The sequence below is a fragment of the Lontra canadensis genome, unplaced genomic scaffold, assembly GCF_010015895.1.
Source record: "Lontra canadensis isolate GAN:19392208 unplaced genomic scaffold, GSC_riverotter_1.0 scaffold61, whole genome shotgun sequence".
NCBI lineage: Eukaryota > Metazoa > Chordata > Mammalia > Carnivora > Mustelidae > Lontra > Lontra canadensis.
This window is the reverse complement of record NW_022631055.1, coordinates 10,119,079-10,139,581: the sequence shown is the minus strand read 5'-3', so window position 1 is coordinate 10,139,581 and position 20,503 is coordinate 10,119,079. Positions and strand designations below refer to the sequence as shown.

The 20,503-nt window shown below is 56.1% G+C and overlaps 1 protein-coding gene across 4 annotated transcripts in view; it reads right to left on the bottom strand.

Annotated features, from left to right (window-relative positions):
- Positions 1 to 524: 524 nt before the first annotated feature.
- FAM178B (family with sequence similarity 178 member B) overlaps positions 525 to 20,503 on the bottom strand; it is an 88,039-nt gene continuing 68,060 nt past the window's right edge. For 3 of the 4 annotated variants that reach the window (XM_032877906.1, XM_032877907.1, XM_032877908.1), the window contains 4 exons: positions 16,924 to 17,049; positions 2,887 to 2,964; positions 2,404 to 2,556; positions 525 to 952 (listed from right to left, as the gene is read on the bottom strand). In XM_032877906.1, the coding sequence (XP_032733797.1) occupies positions 923 to 952; positions 2,404 to 2,556; positions 2,887 to 2,964; positions 16,924 to 17,049 (387 nt within the window). In that variant the 3' untranslated portion in view covers positions 525 to 922. Of the gene's footprint in view, positions 953 to 2,403; positions 2,557 to 2,886; positions 2,965 to 16,923; positions 17,050 to 17,178; positions 17,370 to 20,503 lie in introns of those variants that run through there. The other variant, XM_032877909.1, reaches the window with a different exon arrangement.

The following is a 20,503-nucleotide window of genomic DNA, read 5'->3' as shown; positions in this document are numbered from 1 at the left end:
GGGTTGGAGGAGTAGACAGAGAATGGGCATACCCAAGGATCTCGCCGGCTTGTTCAGGGCCCATTTGCTTCTGGGGGGGGGGGGGGGGGGAGGGGTCGGTCAAAGACATCCAGCACTTCCTTAAGAATCAGAGCAAGGGTAAGGCTGAGGGAAAGCAACAGCAGTATCCAGAACTGTCTTTTGGCCCCTACCATCCATTCCCCATTCCCCACTTCTAAGTCTGTGGAGTTGATTTCAGAACTCAACAATAAACTCAATTAAGTGTAATTACACTCCTGACCCACCAGCTCAGTCTGTGGACTGTCCCCGGAGAGGGCAGTGAGTAAGGGGTGGGGGGGGTTTGGTCCCAGACCAGGTCCAAACCCATGCTCCCTAGCCGTCCTGCCTGTGTGTTTCTGACAGGAATTACTTCCCTCAGGATTTACAAACAGCCTTCTGGGACAGGGGGAGGAGCCTAAGAGGACCACATCACATGACTGTCAGAGGTGGGAACTCAGCACAGTCCCAGTGGAGAGATGTCAGGAAACTGGACCCTGGGCAAGAGCCCTCAGGACAGGGATTGAAGGAAATTTTCTAAACCACCGATGCTGAAATAAGACTTTAGTATGCACAAAGAAAGCTCACATTAGTGACAGAGGGAGGAAGGACGGTGGGGAGGGCCCAGGAGGCCCTGGGAAACCGGAGAGTGGAGACAAAATCCTTGGGGCAGAGGAGACAGCTGGGAGGGAAGGAGGGCTGAGGGGTGGGCCAGGCAGGGAGACCTATCCATTGCCCGGTGGGGGTCAGGGGCAGTGTGGAAGCAGGCTCTCACTTCATCATACTGGCCCTCCTCTGGCCTCTGTTCTTCGCTTCCTCCTGTTGCTTGATCCCCATTCACTTCCAGCCAGAGCCAAGAGCTGGGGACCAGCTGTGCCCTGCTCTTTTAGTCTTTCCAGGGGCTGAAGTACTGGGCCTGTAGCAAGGAGGAAAACAATGTGATGGCCCTGGGGCCGGCTGACTGTCCAGCGTCAACACCCACTACAGGCCTCCTTGTGCCAGGTGCTGAGCTACAAAAGTCCTGTGGCTCCCCATCCAGGAGAGGACATGGCAGGTCAACAGGCCACTTGAGCACTGCACATGGGTGCTCTTTCTGGGTGCCCTCTACTCATGGCCTGAAGGCCCAGAGCAGTGTGACAAGAAGGTGGGGCCTGCCCCCTGGCCACAAAGCACTTTTCCCTTTTTTTTCATGACAAACACGCTGTTTCCCACCAGAGACTAGTGTGATCTAGTTCCTCGGGGATTGAGGGTGAGGTCTGCTCTCCAGCTTTCTCAGAGACTTGCGAAATCTGAGACCCAAGCCACAGCCTGTGGCCAGTGTGTCAGCCCCAAGTCAGAGGTTACAGGAGGAAGGATGAGCAGAGAAGTCAGAGGATAGAGATGTTGGGAGCTGAGGGAGGATGGGAGGAGAGAGGCTCACCAGACCCAGCCTGTCTTCCTCAGGGTTGGGGGAGAGAAGAGCCCCCAAGGCAGCTGACACTGTTTGTCAGAGGGACAGAGGCCAGAAGAGATGCTATCTGAGCGGGGCTTGGACTGTGCTTAAGTCTGCAGGCTTGAGGGGCACCTGGGTGGCTCAGTCGGTTAAGCGGCTGCCTTCGGCTCAGTCATGATCCCAGGGTCCTGAGATCTAGCCTCACGTTGGGCTCTCTGCTTGGCGAGGAGCCTGCTTCTCCCTCTCCCCCTACCTGCTCATGCTCTCTCAAATAAATAAAATCTTAAAAAAAAAACCCAAAGTCTGCAGGCTTGGGAGTCGGACTGGATTTCTGCCCTGGTTCTGACATTTACACACTGCCTTCAGGATGGGGCAAGCTATTTAACTTCTCAGTGACTCTGGTTAGCTTGCTCATCTATAAAATGGGATGGTAATAGTACCTGTCTCATGGGGGTTATCTTGTTTTGTAGAGAAAGTGGATCTTTGTTCAATATGTATGAGCTATGGATATTATTCCCTAAGAGAGCCTGACAAAAATCAGGGGCATGGAGCTTGTTGCTCCTGAAATTGGGAGGGGCCAGGGCAGGCTGAGAGTAGGAGTAGGAGCAGGAGGCCAGCCTCAGGCCCGCAAGGCAAGCGCTCAGAGGGGGAAAAGCTGGTGCCTAAGGTGCCCTGTCCTGACGCTGCTTACTGCTCCTCCTCTCCAGGGCAAAGTTTTTCTTTGCATTTGGCCAGGAGTTGGCCTCTCTGTCTTCCCCTTACTACATCCCTACATGGGGCTTGGCTTCTCAGTGACCAAGGTGAAGGTCCTCTGAGGCATCTCTACCCACCTGCCAGTCAGGAGCTGCCATGGGGGTGGATACGCTGCCAGCTCTGGTCAGCCTGCCTGACCACTTCCCTCCCCTCCCAAGTCTAGGGCCCGGAGGGGGTGCCACCTGGGGCTGGCAGTGGGCCAGCAGCTCCTGCCAGCGAATATAGGTCTGGGCTGCCAGGTCCTTGAGTCTGGTCCGGTGCATGGCCTGGGGGCTCTCCCGGATATGGGTGCTGATGTGACGGTCCAGTTGCATGCACAGCAGCTGCAGCTCCCCCTGCAGGGGTGGGAGGAGTGCATGGAGGAGGGTGTTACATAGGCCAGGCCCCTCCACAGAACGGGAGGAGGGGGTAAGAAATCAGAGAAAGAGGGATGCATTTGAATGACTGCTCTGAAGTAGGGCAGGAAAGGGGGGAGAGGAACAGGGCAGCCCCTGGGAGGTTGGGTCAGGGTCCCCTGGGAATGCCCTGTGCGACGCTGGGAGGAGGAGGGAGCCTGGCTCCCCTAGGCCCACTTCTTTCAGAGCCTCCCACTCTTTCAGAGTCTCCCACTCTTTGCAGCTCCCAACAGTGGGCTGGCCTCCATCTCGGCCTCTTGGGAGACTCACCCACTGGTCTGGAGTAATGTCCTGGCAGCTGACCACCACTCCGGCCAGCGTCAGCAGGCTGTGGCATAGGTAGCAGGCCTGGAAAGAGCACAGAGAGATAGGCTCTTCTCAGTCCGTCACCTCCAGACTCTATGCTTGCAGGCCTGGGATGGGGACTCAGCCCACTGCTGGGGCTTCCAGGCACAGTCTCTGGGGAGGTATCCTAATGGAGGGCTGTGGACCCCCTGGCTCAGAACCCTCCCTCCGATGGATGATTGTCCTTCCTTTATTCAGAAGAAGAAGAAACCTCTGCCATCCAGAAACGCCTTCTGTCCCTCAGGCCTGTCCCAGAGGCCCAAAGAGAAAGCCTGCTGGGGAGAAGGGCCTGTCCACTCTCCCCTCTGCACAGGGTCTGTGGTCCTGCTCTGTTCTCTGAGGCACCCGTGGCAGGTGCCACTATTCTCTAAGGAGGGGACATGGCCTCCTGGGACGGCAGGACACCCTTTGTGTGGACAGTCAGACCATGTTGACCCAAGGAGGCCAGCGAAGAGGGGAGAGACAGACAGGAGATGGCTTCGGTTCAGCATCTGTACACTTACCTCTGGCTCATATTCTTGCTCTTGCCCCCTCGACATTCTGAGGGGTACAGACAGGACAAAGGCCAATTCCATTGGCTCAGGGAATGGTTGGATCCCAGCGTGCCCCTGGACTCCGTCCGCACCTACTCTTTTCTGGGGCTATCCAGACAAAGAGAGGCACAGGGAGGGGAGCACCCTCAAAGACAGGCGTGGCTTCTGCCATGAAAGACAGCCTGCTCCTGGCAGTCTGAACTCCTCCACTCAAAAGTGCCTGTCGCCGGGTCCCCTTTAGACTCCTATGTCTAAGGCAGGGAGGGGGCCAGGAAACACCCCCACTGTTGTGCCCATTGCAGATAACTAGCTCTGAGGCTGAGCTGGGATGAGAAAGGCAAGCTCCAGAGAAGGCCGGCAGGGCCTGGTAACAACAAGGCTGGAGTTCAGAACCAGCCCAAGACTCCCCTGTGCCCCTACCTCCCCTGCCCGTCTCATCCAGAAATAGCAGCACCACTCTGCACAGACCTTGTGAAGGCAGAAGCCAGAACCATTTTTGAGGGCATCAGACACGGTACTCTGGAGGACTGTCTCGTTTGTTTGTTTGTTTTAAAGATTCCATCTATTTATTTGACTGAGAGAGAGCACAAGCAGGGGGAGTGGCAGAGGGAGAGGGAGAAGCAGACTCCCCACTGAGCAGGGAGCCTAACCACCTGGATCCCAGGACCTAATCAGAAGGCAGACCCTTAACCCACCAAGCCACCCAGCTGTCCCTGGAGTACTATCTTCTTGAACTCAAAATACCACAATGCAAAAATCCTGAGAAGGGACCCTACCCCACTTCTACTCCGGCAGCACCCGTCTTGCCCAGGACCCAAACTGTTCTTCAGCACCACAGCTGAGGCTCACGGGGGCGCCTGACCCCAGAGCCTGGCCAGGTTGGGCAACACCGCACACACCGCTGGGAGAAGACACAGTGTGCAAAGCCCTGGGGACCACCAGCGAGCCTCCAAGCAGGGCCGCCCCAGGTGGGGCGAGACCCAGGTTCCGAGCCAGCTGCCCCTGTGGGGTCCTGCTGCTGCCTAGGCCTGCATCCCCCATCTGGGCTGGCAAGCTGCTGCTTCCCCCCAGGCTCCCCTTCCCCAGCCTGGCCTCGCCTTGAGGTCCACAACATTCAGAACTCCTTCTCAGTCTGCAGCCCTGGCAAAAGGCTCCCGCCGCCCCCACCGCCCCCATAAAGCAGGCACAGGCCTGTGTGCCAGACACTGTTCCTTGACTAAGACAGAGCCACAAACACTTAGACGTTAGAAAAAGATACTTCAGGAAGGCAGTCGTTTGGTCAACAAATACTGACTCTCCGCTTCCTCATGGACCAAAAAGAGAAAGGGTCCTTCTAGGATTTTTTTTCTATTTTTCTGGTGGGGGAGGGGGTGGAATGCAGCTCAGAAGGCTTCAAGGAGGAAGTGACTAAGCCTAGCCCAGGCCTCAAAGGAACAGTAGGATCGGAGGTGAAGATGGCCCTGTGCGGGTGGGGGCAGGGCGGAGATTGCAACACCAGACAGATCTTAGGGCTGATGCAAGAAACAGAGGCAGGGCTCATTGGGGGACCAGCCACCAGGTAGCTGGGCTGGAGCAGGGCGGAAGGAGGGGGGCCCCCTGAGGACCGGGCTGGCCCCGGAGGGCGGGGGCAGTGGGCAGTGGAGGTGGTTCAAGGGTCTTGAGCAGGGAGGCTGCTCTGTGGGGGACAGACTGCCCCCCACCCCGACCCCAGACAGGAGGCATCAGAATCAGTTAAGATGGAAGACCACCAGCAAGAAAATGTGTCTGTCTCTGACAGAAAGGACTGTAGGATAGCCTTCATCATTTCTTTCCTAAGCTTATTTTCCTACAGTGTGTGTGCTTTACTCCTATAATCTGAATACAATTAAAGTTAATTTAAAATGAGACAATACCAGTTACAATTGCCCGAGTCTCTTGGGTTTGGGGTGGGTGTGGGGCAAGGGAGACAGACGTGTGACCCTGAAAAGGAACTGCACTCTCAGGACCCAGGCCCCTGCTTGAGAAGACACTGAGCAAGCTGCTAGTGAGAGGAGAGGTGCAATGGTGGTGGCGGAAGACACGAAGGAAAATATCCAGGGTCCACAGAGCCAAGCTCTGTCAGAGGAAGGCCAGGAGAGGCAGAGAGGGCCTGAGAGATCTTTGCATTTCAGAGGCCCCAGTGCTGGGGCTAAAAGAGACCTCGGAGCCACCCTGGGACTGGTACAGAGGCCAGTCTCTGTGTTGGGGTGGGGGGTGGGGGGGTGGTCTCAGGCACCCCTACCCTGACCCCCTGCTTCCCCCCCACCCCCAGCCCAGGGCAGAATCCATCTTCCTAAGTGGGAGGCATGGTGAAGATGGGTCCAGGATCTGAGGAACACCCTGGAGGAAAATTCGCGCAGTGGAGATTTACTGAGAAAAAAAGCAGCAGAACTAGGGACTACTTGAGTGCACAAGGACGGGTTTCACAACTTCATTCTTAATGCTGATTCCCATCATTGAATCCGGGGGAAAATTCCAGGGAAACTATTCTGAATGTGTGTTTTTGGGGAGGGGGGCGGGAATAGCAAGAAGGAAATTGTGGCTTTGAAGCTAATCCCTGTGGACCGTATGTTATCAGCTGTATTTCCCCAAGGGGGAAAAAAACCTTGCCCACTACCTGCAAGGAAGGCTGAGGGCATTTTATTTCCTTGCCCTCAAGGGTGACCCCTGGAGCTGGGCCTAAGTGAGGGGAGGCCCTTTAAGGAAGACTTTGATCCAACTTGGGGGATAGAGTTCCACCTATGCCCAGGATTCCCTACAAAGACAGTAGTCTTTACCGTAGTGTTTTGGGGGGGAAAAAAGATTTCACATGGCATGGGTAGTGCCCAGCCCATATGGTCCTCCTCCTTCCCCTAGACCCACGGCCCCAGCGTTAAGGTCAGAGAGCATCTGATCTCATCCAGACAGCCGGACAGATGGTGGCACTGGGTGCACGCAAAGCTTCTTCTGAACCCCACCCCCGGCCCTGTTTTGTGAAGGTCCGAGAAGCAGACATCAGCAGAACCTGGGGCTCTGGCAAGGAGGGGGCTGTGCCTGAGCCTCCTTCCTCAGAGAGGAAGGCCCAGAGCACCAGCAGCAGTGGGGAGAGCGGCCATTCCTGGGGACACAAAGTAAACAGCCAGGTTGTGGGAGCTGCGTTTCCTGTTCCAGTCACAATGTGGCCAGCTCCTGAACTTAGCAAGCCCATTCCTGCCCTGGCTGGCTCCACAGAGACACAGGGCTCTGTCTTCCCTTTCAAGATGGGGAAGGGAATCTGGGTGGAGGCCATGCAGCAGCTGGGCTGGTAGACAAAGAGGCCCAAGCCCTCTCCCTCTGCCTGCTTCCATTGCCTCCACAGCTGGAAAGACAAGGTGGCCCTTTCCTCACCTGAGGCAACTTCCAAGTCCCTAGGGTCATGTGTTGGAGGGGATGTAGTAGTCAGTGTGGGTTCAGAGTTAAAGGATAGTGCAGAGACATTCCTTGGGGTTGGGGAGGGAGGTGCTATGCTTCTCAGGCCTTCAGAATCTTGTCTGAGAAATGGGCCCCCAGCAGTGCAGGCTGCCCAGCTCTTCCCCCACTGGGGGTCAGCGAAGGCTTGGGAAGCCCCCATGGAAAAGAGAGCCAGGGAAACCTCAGTCAGCAACTCGGGGAAAGGCAGAGTCCAAGGGTAAGGGTGAGAAGTGGGACGTGCCTAGACCCAGTGCTGACAAGATGAGACGATCCCCCGCCAGCGAGGCCTGTAGCTTTCATTTTCTGGGTCTTTCCCCACAGTGCAACAGGCCAACTTTTCTGGGAATTTCTGTGCATGATGCCTTCTTCCTGGCTCTAGAGCCTTAAAAAGCCCTGCCCTCCCCGTGAGGAAGGATGACAAGGATGAGAGATAGGCCTTGTCACCCTCTGAGGCAGGGAGGAGGAGGGGAAGGTCAGAGTCTCCTTTTCCTGGCCCCACTAGTTCTCACCCCAGGAACCAACAGCCAAGGCTCCATCTGCAGCACTTTTGTCATAAGACAGAAGGAAAAAAAGGGTGAACATTTCCCAGACACTTCACCCTTTAGAAAATTCCTCTCTAGCTAATGCCAAGGGAACAGGCTTGGCCTGGGTTATTTACACAAAAATAGGGCAGAAAGGAGGAGGCAGAGGCTCTCCCAGGAAGTCACTCGCTCTGGCCCTCTGGCCGGAACACGATGGTTTCTCCCACCTCAGGTCATGACCAAGAATCTAGGCTTGCCCCAGGCAAGTGTCCAAACCAAGCCCTTTCCCTGGAAGCTGCTAAGCTGGGTGGGCATCCTGTGGGAGCAGGTCCGGCCAGGCTCTGGGACAGCTGCTAGGAGGGGGACTGGAAGGGGGACACAAAGGCTGACTCAGGAACACCTGCTGGGGAAAATTGAGACTCACCCAGAAAAACATGGCCTTCCCAGCCTGGCTGCTGGGGCCAAGGACCTTCTGCTCAGAATGCTGGCCCTGAAGGGCCTACAGGTGCCAGCTCCCTGCTTGGGATGCAGGGACCCCAAAGCAGCCTCCTTTGCTTTCATCTGTCCATGCTCACAAGCCCTGGGTGGTGGGGGTGTGACTGTGTGGCTGCTGGGGTTGGGGGTGGGGGGGAACCTACATTCAATCGCAGTCTGGCTAGGGGCTCTCAGCCTGTCCAGAGCGCCCGACACTGGACCCCAGGGGGGAGAATTCTGCATAGGTCCCACCCCTGCCTCATGTGGGTTTTTGTTTCTGTTGGACACGGATGTACACACACATGCTGAGGGTCAACTCTAGAACCAATCTGGTCTGGGAGAGCCTGGAGCAGCCCCAGTCTGTCTATCCAGGCAGATTTCAGACCCAAGGGTAGAGCTAGGCCTCCACAAATTCTTTTTCTTTTCTTTCTTTCTTTTTTTTTTTTTAATCAAATTTAAACCTACACCACTTCACAGGGCCCAGACCCAGCAGGGCTCCCAGAGAGGCCTAATGATTCTCATTTTGAGCAGATGTGGAAGCTGAGCTTGGAGAGATCCCCTGACTGCATGACCATCTTCAATAAGGGTTAGGTCTGAAGCAGATGTCTGTCCTCTCTCCCTAAGGCTGACAAGTTCCGTGTGTGTGTGTGTGTGTGTGTGTGTGTGCACGTGCGTGTGTATGTGTGTATGTATTTCCCATAAAGGGGATTTAACGGGAGACACCCTCTTTCAGAAGGAACAAGTCCCTCTGCACTGCACAGCAGAGGCTCAAGGGCCTGTTAGCCACAGGACAGAGAGAGGATGAGGCTGCACCTGTAGGACGGGGAGTGGGGCCCCAAGCCTGAGCCCCGAGGGCATGGTCTCAGTACTCTACCACAGGATGGGCAAACAACAACAACAATAATGAGTAATGAGTAATCCTGAGGTAGGGCTACTTAGAGGCCCCAGGCCAAGAGCCTCAGTCTGGTGGAGAGAGCCAAACCTTGTCCAGCTGGTATGGTCATAGAACACAAGATGAGAGGGGATGCATTTTTCTAGGGGAACCCCGTCTAGAAGGGTCCTGGAGTGTGGCACCTGCCATCATCTCTAGGACGCTATTTCCTCCCTGTGCCCACAGGCAAACTGCCTGACCTACTCCCCTTGCTCAAGCTGCTCTTGCTCCAAGGTTACTCCCTGACCTTGGCTTGGGCCAGCACGAAAGCCGCAAGCAGAGGGCTGTGGCCCAAAGAAAGTGGAGTTTGGAAGAGACTCGGACCAGGACGGGTCATCGGTAGTGAGAGCTCATAAGAAGGAGATGACAAGGATGCATGACCGATAATTAGGAAATGGGAGGGTGACAGGACACCTCTCCTTAGCCCAGGGTCCCTGAAGACACAGAGGTCGGAGAGCAGATGTCACAGGCAGGGAGGGCCTGTCACACTTACCCTCCGGCTTACAAGGCCAGACACTTAATTCTGTAAGTGGAAGTGCCTATTTGGGCACCGGGGGTGGAGGAAGCCATTAACATGGAACAGGGATGAGGCCAGCTGAGGGGGATGGGAGACAGGCTGGCAGAGTCTGCCCAGAAGTGGGACTTCTGGCTCAGCTGCTGCCTGGAGAGCTGGCTCTGGGGTCCCCGCTGGGCAGCCAGGTGGGCAGCGTCTACGGGGCCTGCTGCAGGACCTTGGAGGCCCAGCCCACCTGCTCCGATGCTTCCAGATGCCCAGACAGTGAGTGCAGACACCCCAGACCCTGAACTCCAGACAGACAAAGACATTCTCTTTTAAGCTTTATCTCCAATTTGGGACTGGTCCCTGCCCTTGGTACTGAGGACGAGGAGGGAACAAGGAGGCCCTGGCACAGCGGGGCAGGGGTGGGGAAGAGAGGGATCTGGGACAAAGGCAGGAAGGCTGAGGGGTTTTAGTTCTGTGAAACTGCTGCAGGGAGGTTATCTCAGGGCTTCTGACCCATTCCTGTCTTCTGGGGGGAGGAACAAGGGGCTGCAGGCAAACCTTGGCTAAAGGGCTTCCACCCAGCCCACCCTTCCTTTCTGCTTCCTGCTGGCCTCAGGGGAGGGGGGGCTAGGGGAGATGACAAGCAGGGACTGGCTGGCTCTTCCTGTTCCTCCAGCTGGCACTAGAGACCCTGACCCCAGAGGGATCTGGACCGGAAGCTCAGCTTTGCTGATCACCCAGAGAAGAACCAGATTCTCAGTGCAAATGTTTGAGAATTTAGGACGGGCTATGCACGAGCACATCAGTATGTGGGTGCCGGTGCTGGACGGAACCACTGAAACCAGCCAGGGCATGGGACACGGGCATCTGCCAGAGGCTGGAGAGCCCGTGGAGAGTCATGGCTTCCTCAAAAGCCATTTCCTCAAAAGCAATGGCTTCTTCTCTTTTGTATCTTTTTCACTCCCTGAACTGTCTCCTGGTGTGCTGGCATGGGAAGACCCTGGAAAGTACTCAGTTCTTACACTTCCATGGATATGGGAAAGTAGGACCATTGCCCATGACTGCAGACCAGGCTATGGGCAACCATGGTTTTTGGATGCCCAGGATCCTGGCCCCTCCTTTGTCAGAGTGTCGCAGCCTCCAATTCCCTATACTCCATCCATGGCAATGACTTCAATCCTGACCCTGGGGAAAGACATGTGACCTGGGCCAGCCACTGTATGCTTGCCGATTTGACTGGCTTACAGATGAGCCAAGCCAATGAGACTCAACTCTGGAATTCTGGTTAGGACTCTAGGATAGAAGTTCTTTCTTTCCCCCTGGCTAGGGCTGCTAAGGGAAGGACATAGCCTGGAGTTTCTCAGGACCAGCAGGGAAAGCCTGCCTGGGAATATACCAAAAGGCAGAACCAAGAGATGCAGAGAGCTGGGAGATGCTCAGCTCCTGGTCCAGCTGAGGCTGATGGGCTATTCCAGAACCTTCAAGGATGTGTGTCTGTGTTTCTGTTACTACAAAGTCCTGGCAAAGACAGGGGAGAAGGGACCAAAAAGGCAGTGAACAGAAGAGTAATTGAGAAGGCCATAGCTTGCCTGGCAACTGCTCCTCCAACTGGGGAAATAAGTAAGGGACCTCACACACCTTTCCTCGTCCTCCTTAGGTGCGTGGTGGAAGCTGAGCCCAGGCTGCTTAGACGCAGCACTTAGAAGGTGCCGTCCCTGAAAAGGTATAGCCTGGGAGAAGAGTCAAGTTGGGCGGGGCTGGGTGCAGGGGAGATGGCAAGGGTCCCTCCCAAAGGCTGTACCTGCCAGGGCGCCCATTTAGCAGGAGCAGTGGGATGCTGCTGAGCTAGACTCTGGACCCGATCCTCAAAGGTGACTGTTTAGGTGTATAAAGCAGCATATGGACAGGCCATGGGTCAGGTGAACAGACTGTAATGACCACGGGAATCCAAGGACAGGGGAGAGAAGCCAGGCATTGGAATCAAGTACTGTGGTTTGACGTGTGGGAGAAAAGCTGTGGGGATGAAGTAGGGCCCACTGACAGAGGGGCTGAATGTGATTGTTGTGATGGTTGTGATGAGTTGGGCACTTAGGATTGCCTTTCCCTAAGTAAGACTGGGAAGAAGACAATCACAGGGTTGTCTAGAAGGACTCAAAAGGTGGAAGAGATGGACTGTCAGGCCAGCCAGTGTCAGTGTTAGGTGAGTCACAGCAAGGGCTGTGCCTGGGGGAGGTACCCCAAGAGTCCCAGGACCACTGGGCCTGGGGCTGAGAACAGGCTCAGAAGCTGTCTAACGAACCCAAGCCTGCCCTCCCCAGCTTCACTCTGTCACTTCAAGCCCTCCTTGCACATTTGCAAAGAAACCAGAGCTCCTGGGACCCAAACAAAGCTGGTCTGGGCCTAGGCCATAAGTGGCCTTCAGCTGCTCACAAGTACCCATTCCGAAGAGGCTTGGGGACCTCCGAGGTGGGTGTGACCCAGGGCTGGTGCGTGGATCTCCCCTCGGGGTCAGCTTCCCAGAGGCCATCTCTTTGAGATTTATTTCGAAAGATGTTTGATGTTACTCAATTTGGAGGAAGGAAGGAGGAACCCAACACAGGCGAGGAGGGACTCAGGATTCCTGAATATCTATTTTCTGTTTCTTCAAGCCAGTTCCTTTCTTCCCAACCCACCTAATCATGCCCTGACCAAGGTCTCCAGCCCTGTGGGCAGGTTTCTCCCGACACCGCAAGGAAAGGGGCAAGAAATGAGGACAGACACTTGTAGGTGAGACAGCAGAGAGTACCGGAAGAGGGAGAGGCCCCTGCTCCCCCTGGGCTTCTGGCTAATACAGGGCAAGGGGCCTGTGTGCTGAGTGTCTGCAGGAGAGGCAGAGCCAGGCACAGAGCTGCCAGGGCCTCAGGGCACCCTCCCTGCCCACTCCCCACAACCTCCCAAACCACACCCCAGTCGCTCCAGTGGCTCTTGGCACGGTCACCAGACGCAGGAGCAGGCCAGCAGGAGCAAAAGCAGTCAGACGTGTTTGTCAGCTCTATTAACACAAGGGCAGACCACAAAGATATACGGAGATACACACAACACATATGTACACAGACATACATGCTCGCATCCAGACACACATGTGTGCTCACGCATGTGCGCGCACACACACACACGTGTGTGTGTGCGTGCGTGCGTGGCAGGCCCACAGCCTCTGTAGAAGATGTGCAGAGACCCAGGGGTGAGGTGCAAAGGAGTTCGCGCAGCAGGACAGAGTCTGTTTACCCCAGAGCATCACTCAAGCATAGCGTACTCACCCACCCCCGCATAAAAACCAACTCCTTACACACGCACTTCTCCAACACACAAGCCATCCCCAAGCCTTGGAAGCACAGAGCCAGACAGCATGCGGTGTGCACGGTGAGGAAGCTGATGGGAGCCACCTGAGGTCCCCAGGCTCAGTCCCACCACTGGCCCCCCTGGGGGTGGGGACAGACCATCACAGATACAGAGTCCCCAGTGAGTCCCACGCTGTGGGTCCCATGAGGACACTCAGCAGGTTGTGTGGAGGACATGCCCCAGAAGACAGGGAGACAGGAACCCAGCTCCTGGTGCCTCAGTGCAGCCCCAACTCTGGGTATGCCCCTTTTTGGACCTACGTTTTCTTCCCAGATGACGCTTAACTTCCTCAAACGTCCCAGATTTCACCAAACTGGGGGAAAACTTCCATCCCACTGTAAATAAAGATCCTGGTTCTGTAGACCTTCCGAATCCCCAGGGGGGGAAACACAGGACAAAAAAAGTTCCTTCATTATAGCAAACGGCCTGAGGAAAAGCAAGTAACAACAGGAAAGTGTGGTGAATAGAATATACAATGGCGGGTCCAATAAGACAAAACATCAAGAATCGCAATAAAAGGGAATAGGCTGAGACTCTGAGATTGGGCAGAATGCAACTAGACAAAATCTGGCCCAAGGCAGTTCATGCAAGCCACAACTCCTGGTGTTTGGGTTGGGAGGCTGAGAGGGGCACTTTGAGGAGACGGTAGCAAAGTATGTCCAGTAACACGTTTGTCTGCAGGGCCGTCAAAAGGACAGGCTCCCACCCAGTGCCAGCGGCCGCGCCGGTCTCTTACAGAGCAGGATCCAAGGACCCAAGGGAAGCCCTGGGACGCCCACTCTGCAGTCGCCTCCCGCATTAAAACATCCTCTCCACCTCTCTCAGCTGAACTCTCGAGGGTCCGTCTCACTGTGACTTAGACGTTTATTCTCCCCCAGGACAGCCCTGCTCAAATCCGGCGAGCACAAGGCCCCCAGCAACCACCAAAGGGCTGAGCAACCATTTCTTCACCAAAAGCACTTGAAAATGCCCAAAGTGTTTCTCTCATCTCGCCAGGAAGCAGTCTTAGACTCTACACAAGTGCGGCCGTGATCTGCCAAGACACTTCGTGCTCTGACCAGGCTGGGACAGCCAGCTAGTCCACGCGCCCCCCCACCCCGCCACAGCCTCCCCCCAACACCCCCTGGCGCCCCCTGCGATCCCGCAGCCAGACCAGCTCACTGCTTTTGTTGTTCTTGTTGGTGACCGTTCCCAGGCAGGAATCTCACCAGCTGTAATCGCAAACAATGAGCTGCGACTGGTTCTCTGCTGAGCAGGTAAGGCTTCTGAAGTCAACACGAGATGCTCTAACACAAGATGCTTTCATTATACACCCTCATGGCCGTCATGAAACAAGGACTTCCAGAGACAAGGGGGCTGACGCGGAGAGGCTGGTTGGAGGGCATGCAGAGGGAGAGGGTTCTGGAAACAGGGTACGGAGAGTGGATGGCCCTAATGGAGTGGAAGGAGAGACTTCGGAGAGGGAGAGAGGAACTCAAACTGTGCTCATCTGTTTGTTCATTCATTCACTTATCCGGTGCCCAATATACTGGGGCTGTGTGAGGCCCCTCTGTTGTGCCCACGGTCTAGCTGGGAAGACCCACCAGTAAAGGGTCAACTGCAAAGCCACAGGATCAGTGGGGAGAGAGTCAACCTCTGGGCAAGGGAGAGCAGCTCGCCCAGCCCCCAGGGAGGGCAGGCCAGGGAGGGGAGGAAGGCTGGGAGCTTCCTAGGAAAGGGAGGAGACTGAGCCAAGCCCCCCTCCACCCCCCCCACCCCACCCTGGGGCAAAGGAAGAGTTAGGGAGAGCAGGGGGAGGGGAGCCTGGCAGAAGTGTTTATCTGCAGGGCTGGAAGAGGGCTGTCACCCAGCCTCTCACAGGAAATCTCCCAGACAGGGGTAAGCAGGGCCTGGCGGATGGGGCTCAGCACAGCCGCCCCAAGGGCTGGGAAAGCCCGAATTTACTCCAGGCTGGGTTGCCTCAGGCCAAGCTCACTCTGGCCTTAGTTTCCCCACTGCCCCTGGAGAGAAGGAAGGCAAAGACTTTGAGCCCTAGGGATGAAAGGCTCAGGCCCAGCGCAGACCACCACTCCCTGTAAAATAGGGCGGGTGACGCCGCTGCTCTTTTTGGCTGGTGAGTAGCCTGATCTCCTTTGAAGATGAAACGTTCTCTGGCCTAATGAGGAGTCAGTTGGCCAAGGTGGGAGCAGGGTTGGGCTGTGGGAGCCCGGCACCTGCCCCACCTGGCCCCGCCTGGTCACCACCTGCCCAGGGGGACAGAACGCTTCCCACTGCTCTGCAGACCCCCATGCCTGCACCAGCCCCTCCTTCTCCCCTTCTCCGGGCCAGTGCCCTTGCCCTCCTCTGCTCCTGGCTACCTCCCTGTCAGGCCAGAACCAATCCTAGATGGGCGGGAGAGGCAACAAAGGCCTTGGAGAACTGCCTTGGCCTCATTTGCCTCCTTCACTGCCCTGGTTGGGGGCCCCCATTCTTGGCTTCTGGGACACCCTGTCAAGCCACCCTGAACCCTCCATGTTTCCAGGCCACAGAGGTCATTTCCAATATGGTAGCTGACCAGGGGGACACAGCTTCCTTTACATGCATGAGAACAGTGCTCAGAATAAAGGACACCCTCAGACCACTTAACTCCTCTTCTTCCCTGGGTGTGGAACAGACATTTGCTACCAGATGGGCTCCTAAAAGCAAGGAGCCAAGTGGAGGTCTGCGGCCTGGTGGTCACAGCTCTGCTGGGTGTGGTCACAGGAGTAGCCTCCAAAGTGTTTTAAAGTGCACAATCTTCACTGGGCAGATCAGCTACAAGCCTTGTTCCCTTCTTTCTCTCCTTTTTCCTCCCCTCAGTCCAGCCTGGGGCCTGCCCACTGCGTCCTGCTCAGAGAGACCCTTCCCGCCCATGGACCGACCCCACCTCCTTTCTAGAGGCCCTGAAACATCCAAACGCAGCCTCCGCACCAGCTCATTTCTCAGGAAATCGTTGGGAGACAAGAATGGGTTCATGCACATGGCTTGGGCTCTCCTGGGAGGCAGGCGGCTGTCTCGTAAATGCACTAATATTAGGCACAACTCAAAGATAACCTTACCTACACTTTTCAAAAGAGGCACATACACCTGGGATTATCATATCTTCTTAATGGTTCATTTGTGTTCATTAAGTAAATTATTCATTTATCTGATTTGCAGAGCAATGCCCAAAGGGTGGACTTCTAGATCGTCAACATCCAACCTCCAAGTGAGCTTTTGGAATAACTACTTTCCTAAATTAGAAAGATCTCTATCTCCATTCCTTATCCTCGAGGCCCCAGGGAGAGGGGAGCCCACTGAGATCCACATCTCTCCCCCTGCCCTCACCTCCCAGAGCCACGCTTGGGGCTCCCACTTTGAAGCACCTACATCCCACACCACTGTCCCTGCTTGACCTTCACCCCCAGGGTCTACAGTCTTCCCCATTCCAAACCACAAGACCTGCAGGCTTGGGGGTACCTCTTTGTCCCTGACTCCCGCCAGAGCTGGGCTTACTGGAGAGATGGGCAATGTCTGGAAAGTCAGTTAAGAGGGCTGGAAGACGGGCGCCTGGGTGGCTCGGTCAGTTAAGTGGCTGACTTCAGCTCAGGTCAAGATCCCAGGGTTCTGGGATCAAACCCCAGCCCCATGTTGGGATCCCTGCTCAGAGGGAACCTGCTTCTCCCTCTCCCTCTGCTCCTCCCCTCTGCCCCAGCTTGTGCTCTCTCTCTCTCAAGTAAATAAATAAACTTAAAAAAAAAAAAAAAAAAAGGAACAACTGGGGGGAAAGGCCAAGGGCTCACCCTCAGCGGCAACCGCGAGGAACAGGGAGAAGGTGCCCAGCTCCACTTCCCTCAGCATTTACCTCCTGCATCTCTCTAAATTGTGCTGTGTGGCTCACAGAGCACCCCACGCTAACACATCCCTAACAGACCATAAAGGATGCAGCATGACCCCGGAGCAGGGCCAGGGGGCTATGCGCGCCCAAGCACACAGCGCCCCACTATGCCTCCATGAAGGGCACTAATTACAGGCTCTGCAGGGACGGTGAGCACCTCCTCTCACCAGAGGGAGGCAGCTTGCTGGAATTTTAAGGCCCTGGGGTTTAGGAGGACGGGCAGCATGAAGGCCCTGCCTTCCCACGAGCCTGGCCGACGCGGGCAGGCCCTGGGTGCTCACCTTGTGGTCTAGCTCAGCACTGGCCTTTGGCTGTTGCTCCTGGCCGGGTGGCAAGGTCACAGAGCCCAGATGCTGCCTGAGGGATGATGGCCTCATGAGACTCAGGAGCTGGCTGAGCAAAAACAGCTGGGAAGGAGAAGAGATGCTGTCATACAGGGGTGGTTGGGACACTGGGGGACCTGGCCAGCACCAGTAGGTCAGAGCATGGGCTCTGGAGCTAGACCACCAGCTTCCATGGCCTGCATCCCCCCTCACCGGTATGTCGTGTGGCCTCTTGGAGCCTTAGGGTCCTATCTGCAAAATGGAGACAACAGCACACCCTCTTCCCAGGACAGGAGAGTCACGCATGCTCATGGGGCCTGGCACAGGCTGAGCCTTCCTTTAAAGGAGTGAACCAAGAAGATCTCTGTAGGCTGGGGATTTGATCCACTTGCCTGGAGGGAGCTTACAGGCCTGGAAGAATCAAGGCCCCCAGAGAGGGCCAGACCCTTCCTACCCTGAGCTACTGCTCGAGTCCCTCACTCCCCTGTAGTTGCTGTGGGCTTGGAGAGACATACAGAGGAGCAGAGGCTCTGAACCAGCAGCCCCCTCTCCTGCCGGCTGTGCTTGCTCCCCATCACTCTGTCTGCCCCCATTTCTCCGCCCCCGCCCTTTTCCTTCCAGGGGATTTTAAAGGAAATCCAAACACTGTATCATTTTACCCATAAAGAGCTTTTCACGGAAAGGGATAAGGATTTCTTTCCCCAGCATGGTCACAGTATCATTCTCCTGCCCAGCAAAATTACCAACAACTCCTTATATGCTCTAACACCACGTTCAGGTTTCTCTGATTGTTTCAAAAGTGTCCTTACCTGTTGTGTTGTTGGAATGGGGATTGCCCACCAGGGCCTCACACTGCATGTGATTGTTCCTTGATCTGCTAGCTGTCCCGCCCCCACCCCCCATGTAAACCGCTGACCTTCTCTGAACAAATGGGAGTGCCCCCACCCCTCCCAGGAACAGGGCCCAAGGGAGTCCCGCTGTCTGCAGGAAGCCACTCCTTCTGGCCCGGCCCCTGCACCTGGTTTGAGCAGCCTGGGTTCAGCCTCAACAAGGACCCTTTAGCGGCCCTGGAGCTAATTTGTGGTCAGGACAGAGGCAGGCAGTATGTGGGACCTTGGGGCCTCTGGGCCCACCTGCCACCCTGGGAGAATGGGGGATGCAGATGGAAGGAGCAGAGACATCGGAGTTCACAGAAGCACCATCTTTTTAGATGTAACAGGTGTAGGCTGGCCCAAAGAGCTCAGGCCCAACCCCCGAGCCCAGCTCCCTGCTCGAGCCCAGCCTTGCCCGGCACACCTGGCTTCCTCTCCCTGACTCACCCGGCGACACCTGCTCAGCATCTCAGCCGGCCACAGACTTAGCCCACAAGAGCAGCTGGGCTGAGGGCTAGGAGACAGGCCTAGGGCCTCGGCTCCTGGAAGGGCGCCAGGGCTTCTTGGCCTCGCGTCTGATCCCTTTAGGAGGGGAGAGGAGGAGGCAGGGAAAGAGAGAAGGTTCCAGGCGAAGAGAGGCACCATCTGGAGCTTCCCCGAGACCAGAGCTGTGCCATCTCGCTCAGGCCTTGCAATGCTGGGGATGGTTTCCAAAAGGGCCCTGCCTGCTTAGGGATCACAGCTGTGCAGCCCACGCCCCCAGAAGCTGTCCTTAGGCAGGCAGCCTCGCCCCAGTTAGACCCTCCCTGCTACGGGAGCCCTGGGCGGGGCCACAACAGCAGCTCGGCGGGCTCCGCTAGCTCCCCTGTTTTTCCTCTCCATGAAAACAGCTTCAGCGGGCCCAGCGCAGCAAGCTGCCGCGTTGATTGCTCACCTCCTTTGTTTCCAGTTCTGGCAGCCACGCCACCCCCCTCCACCAGACCAGGGCTTATTTGGACTGCGTGCATCCCAGCAGGGAGGGCCAGGGCCTGACAGCGCACCTCCCCACCTCACCCCCACCACGGGGAGCTGTCTCTGCAAACACTCAGCCCATTAGGACAGACACCTCCAGGCAAGAGGCAAAGGATCACCCAAGAAGGCAGGCCTCCGCCGGTCCTGTCTGCCCGACAGGCAGGAGAGGGCCGGCGCATTCCAGCCAGGCAGCGGGCCACAGGGCTGGTCACTCCTGTGCTCAGGCCCCAGTAGTGCTGCTATCTGCCTAGTGGAGAAGGGCAGGATCTTCTTCTTCTTCTTTTTTTTTTTTAAGATTTTTTTCTGTCAGAGAGAGAGCGAATGTGCAAGCAGGGAGAGCAGCAGGCAGAGGGAGAAGGAGGCTCCGTGCTGAGCAGGGAGCCCAATTTGGGAATCGCACCCAGGAACCTGGGATCACAACCTGAGCTGAAGGCAGACTCCTAACCAACTGAGCTACCCAGGTGTCCCAGAAGGCCAGCGTCTTAAGTGTCTGTGAGGCTCAGGCCACCCCATTGTCCCCTGGAGCCCGCACCCCGACCAGGCCTTCTGACCAGATGCACGTAGCTGCCCCTGTCCACACCCCAGCCCCAGGCCCCCAGGTCTACACTGCTGCCCACGCCACCCACACCTGCTAACCCCCTCGCCCCCAGTGACTTCTGTGTCCACCACATTTACCACTTCCTGAGGCGTTTTATAATTTATTTGTTTACTATGTTTCTTACTGTCCCCATTTCCTCACTAGAACGTAAGGCCCAAGAGGGCAGTTTTGTTCCCCTGCAGTCCTGGGGGGTCAAACCCAGCCCCCAGCACATGGTATATGTTTCATAAGCCTTCGTTCCATGAATGAATGCAGGGCAGGGCAAGATTGCCTCTCCCGACTCCAAACTGGAAGCCATGGCTTGACAAAGGAGGTTTGCTATGTTGCAAGAGGTGACCTGGGATAAGCAGCAAACTCCCCGCTGGTCTTCAAACCTGATCCACCTGTGTCCTGCTGATCTTGGTAAAGGGCTTCTCCATCCTGCCAAGCTGCATAGGTCCTAGAGCCCTCCTGGTCTCCCTCCTCTCACATCTCCTGTCCCACTGGCTGCTTGGGAAACACACCTAGAGTCCGACCACTTCTCACCACCTTCTCCGCTATCTCCCCAGGCCAAACAATTGTCATCTCTTACCAGAATTATTGCAATCGCCTAAGCCCAACATAGTCGCCAGAGTAATTTAAAAACACTCTATAAATTAGGGGCACCTTGGTGGCTCAGTTGATTAAGCATCTGCCTGCGGCCCAGGTCATGATCACAGGGTTCTGGGGTGGAGTCGTGCATCGGCGCCCTGCTCGGTAGAGAGCCTGGCTCTCCGTCCCCCTCTCCCTGCTTGTACTCCCTCTCTCTCTGTCAAATAAACAAATAAAATTTTTTTTTAATTCATTTGACAGAGATCACAAGTAGGCAGAGAGACAGGCAGAGAGAGAAGGAAGCAGGCTCCCTGCTGAGCAGAAGCCTGATGCGGGGCTTAATCCCAGGACGCTGAAATCATGACCTGAGCCAAAGGCAGAGGCTTTAACCCACTGAGCCACCCAGGTGCCCCTAAAATTTTTTTTTAAGATTATTTGATGGAGAGAGAGAGAGACAGCAAGAGAGGTGACACAAGCAGGGGGGGTG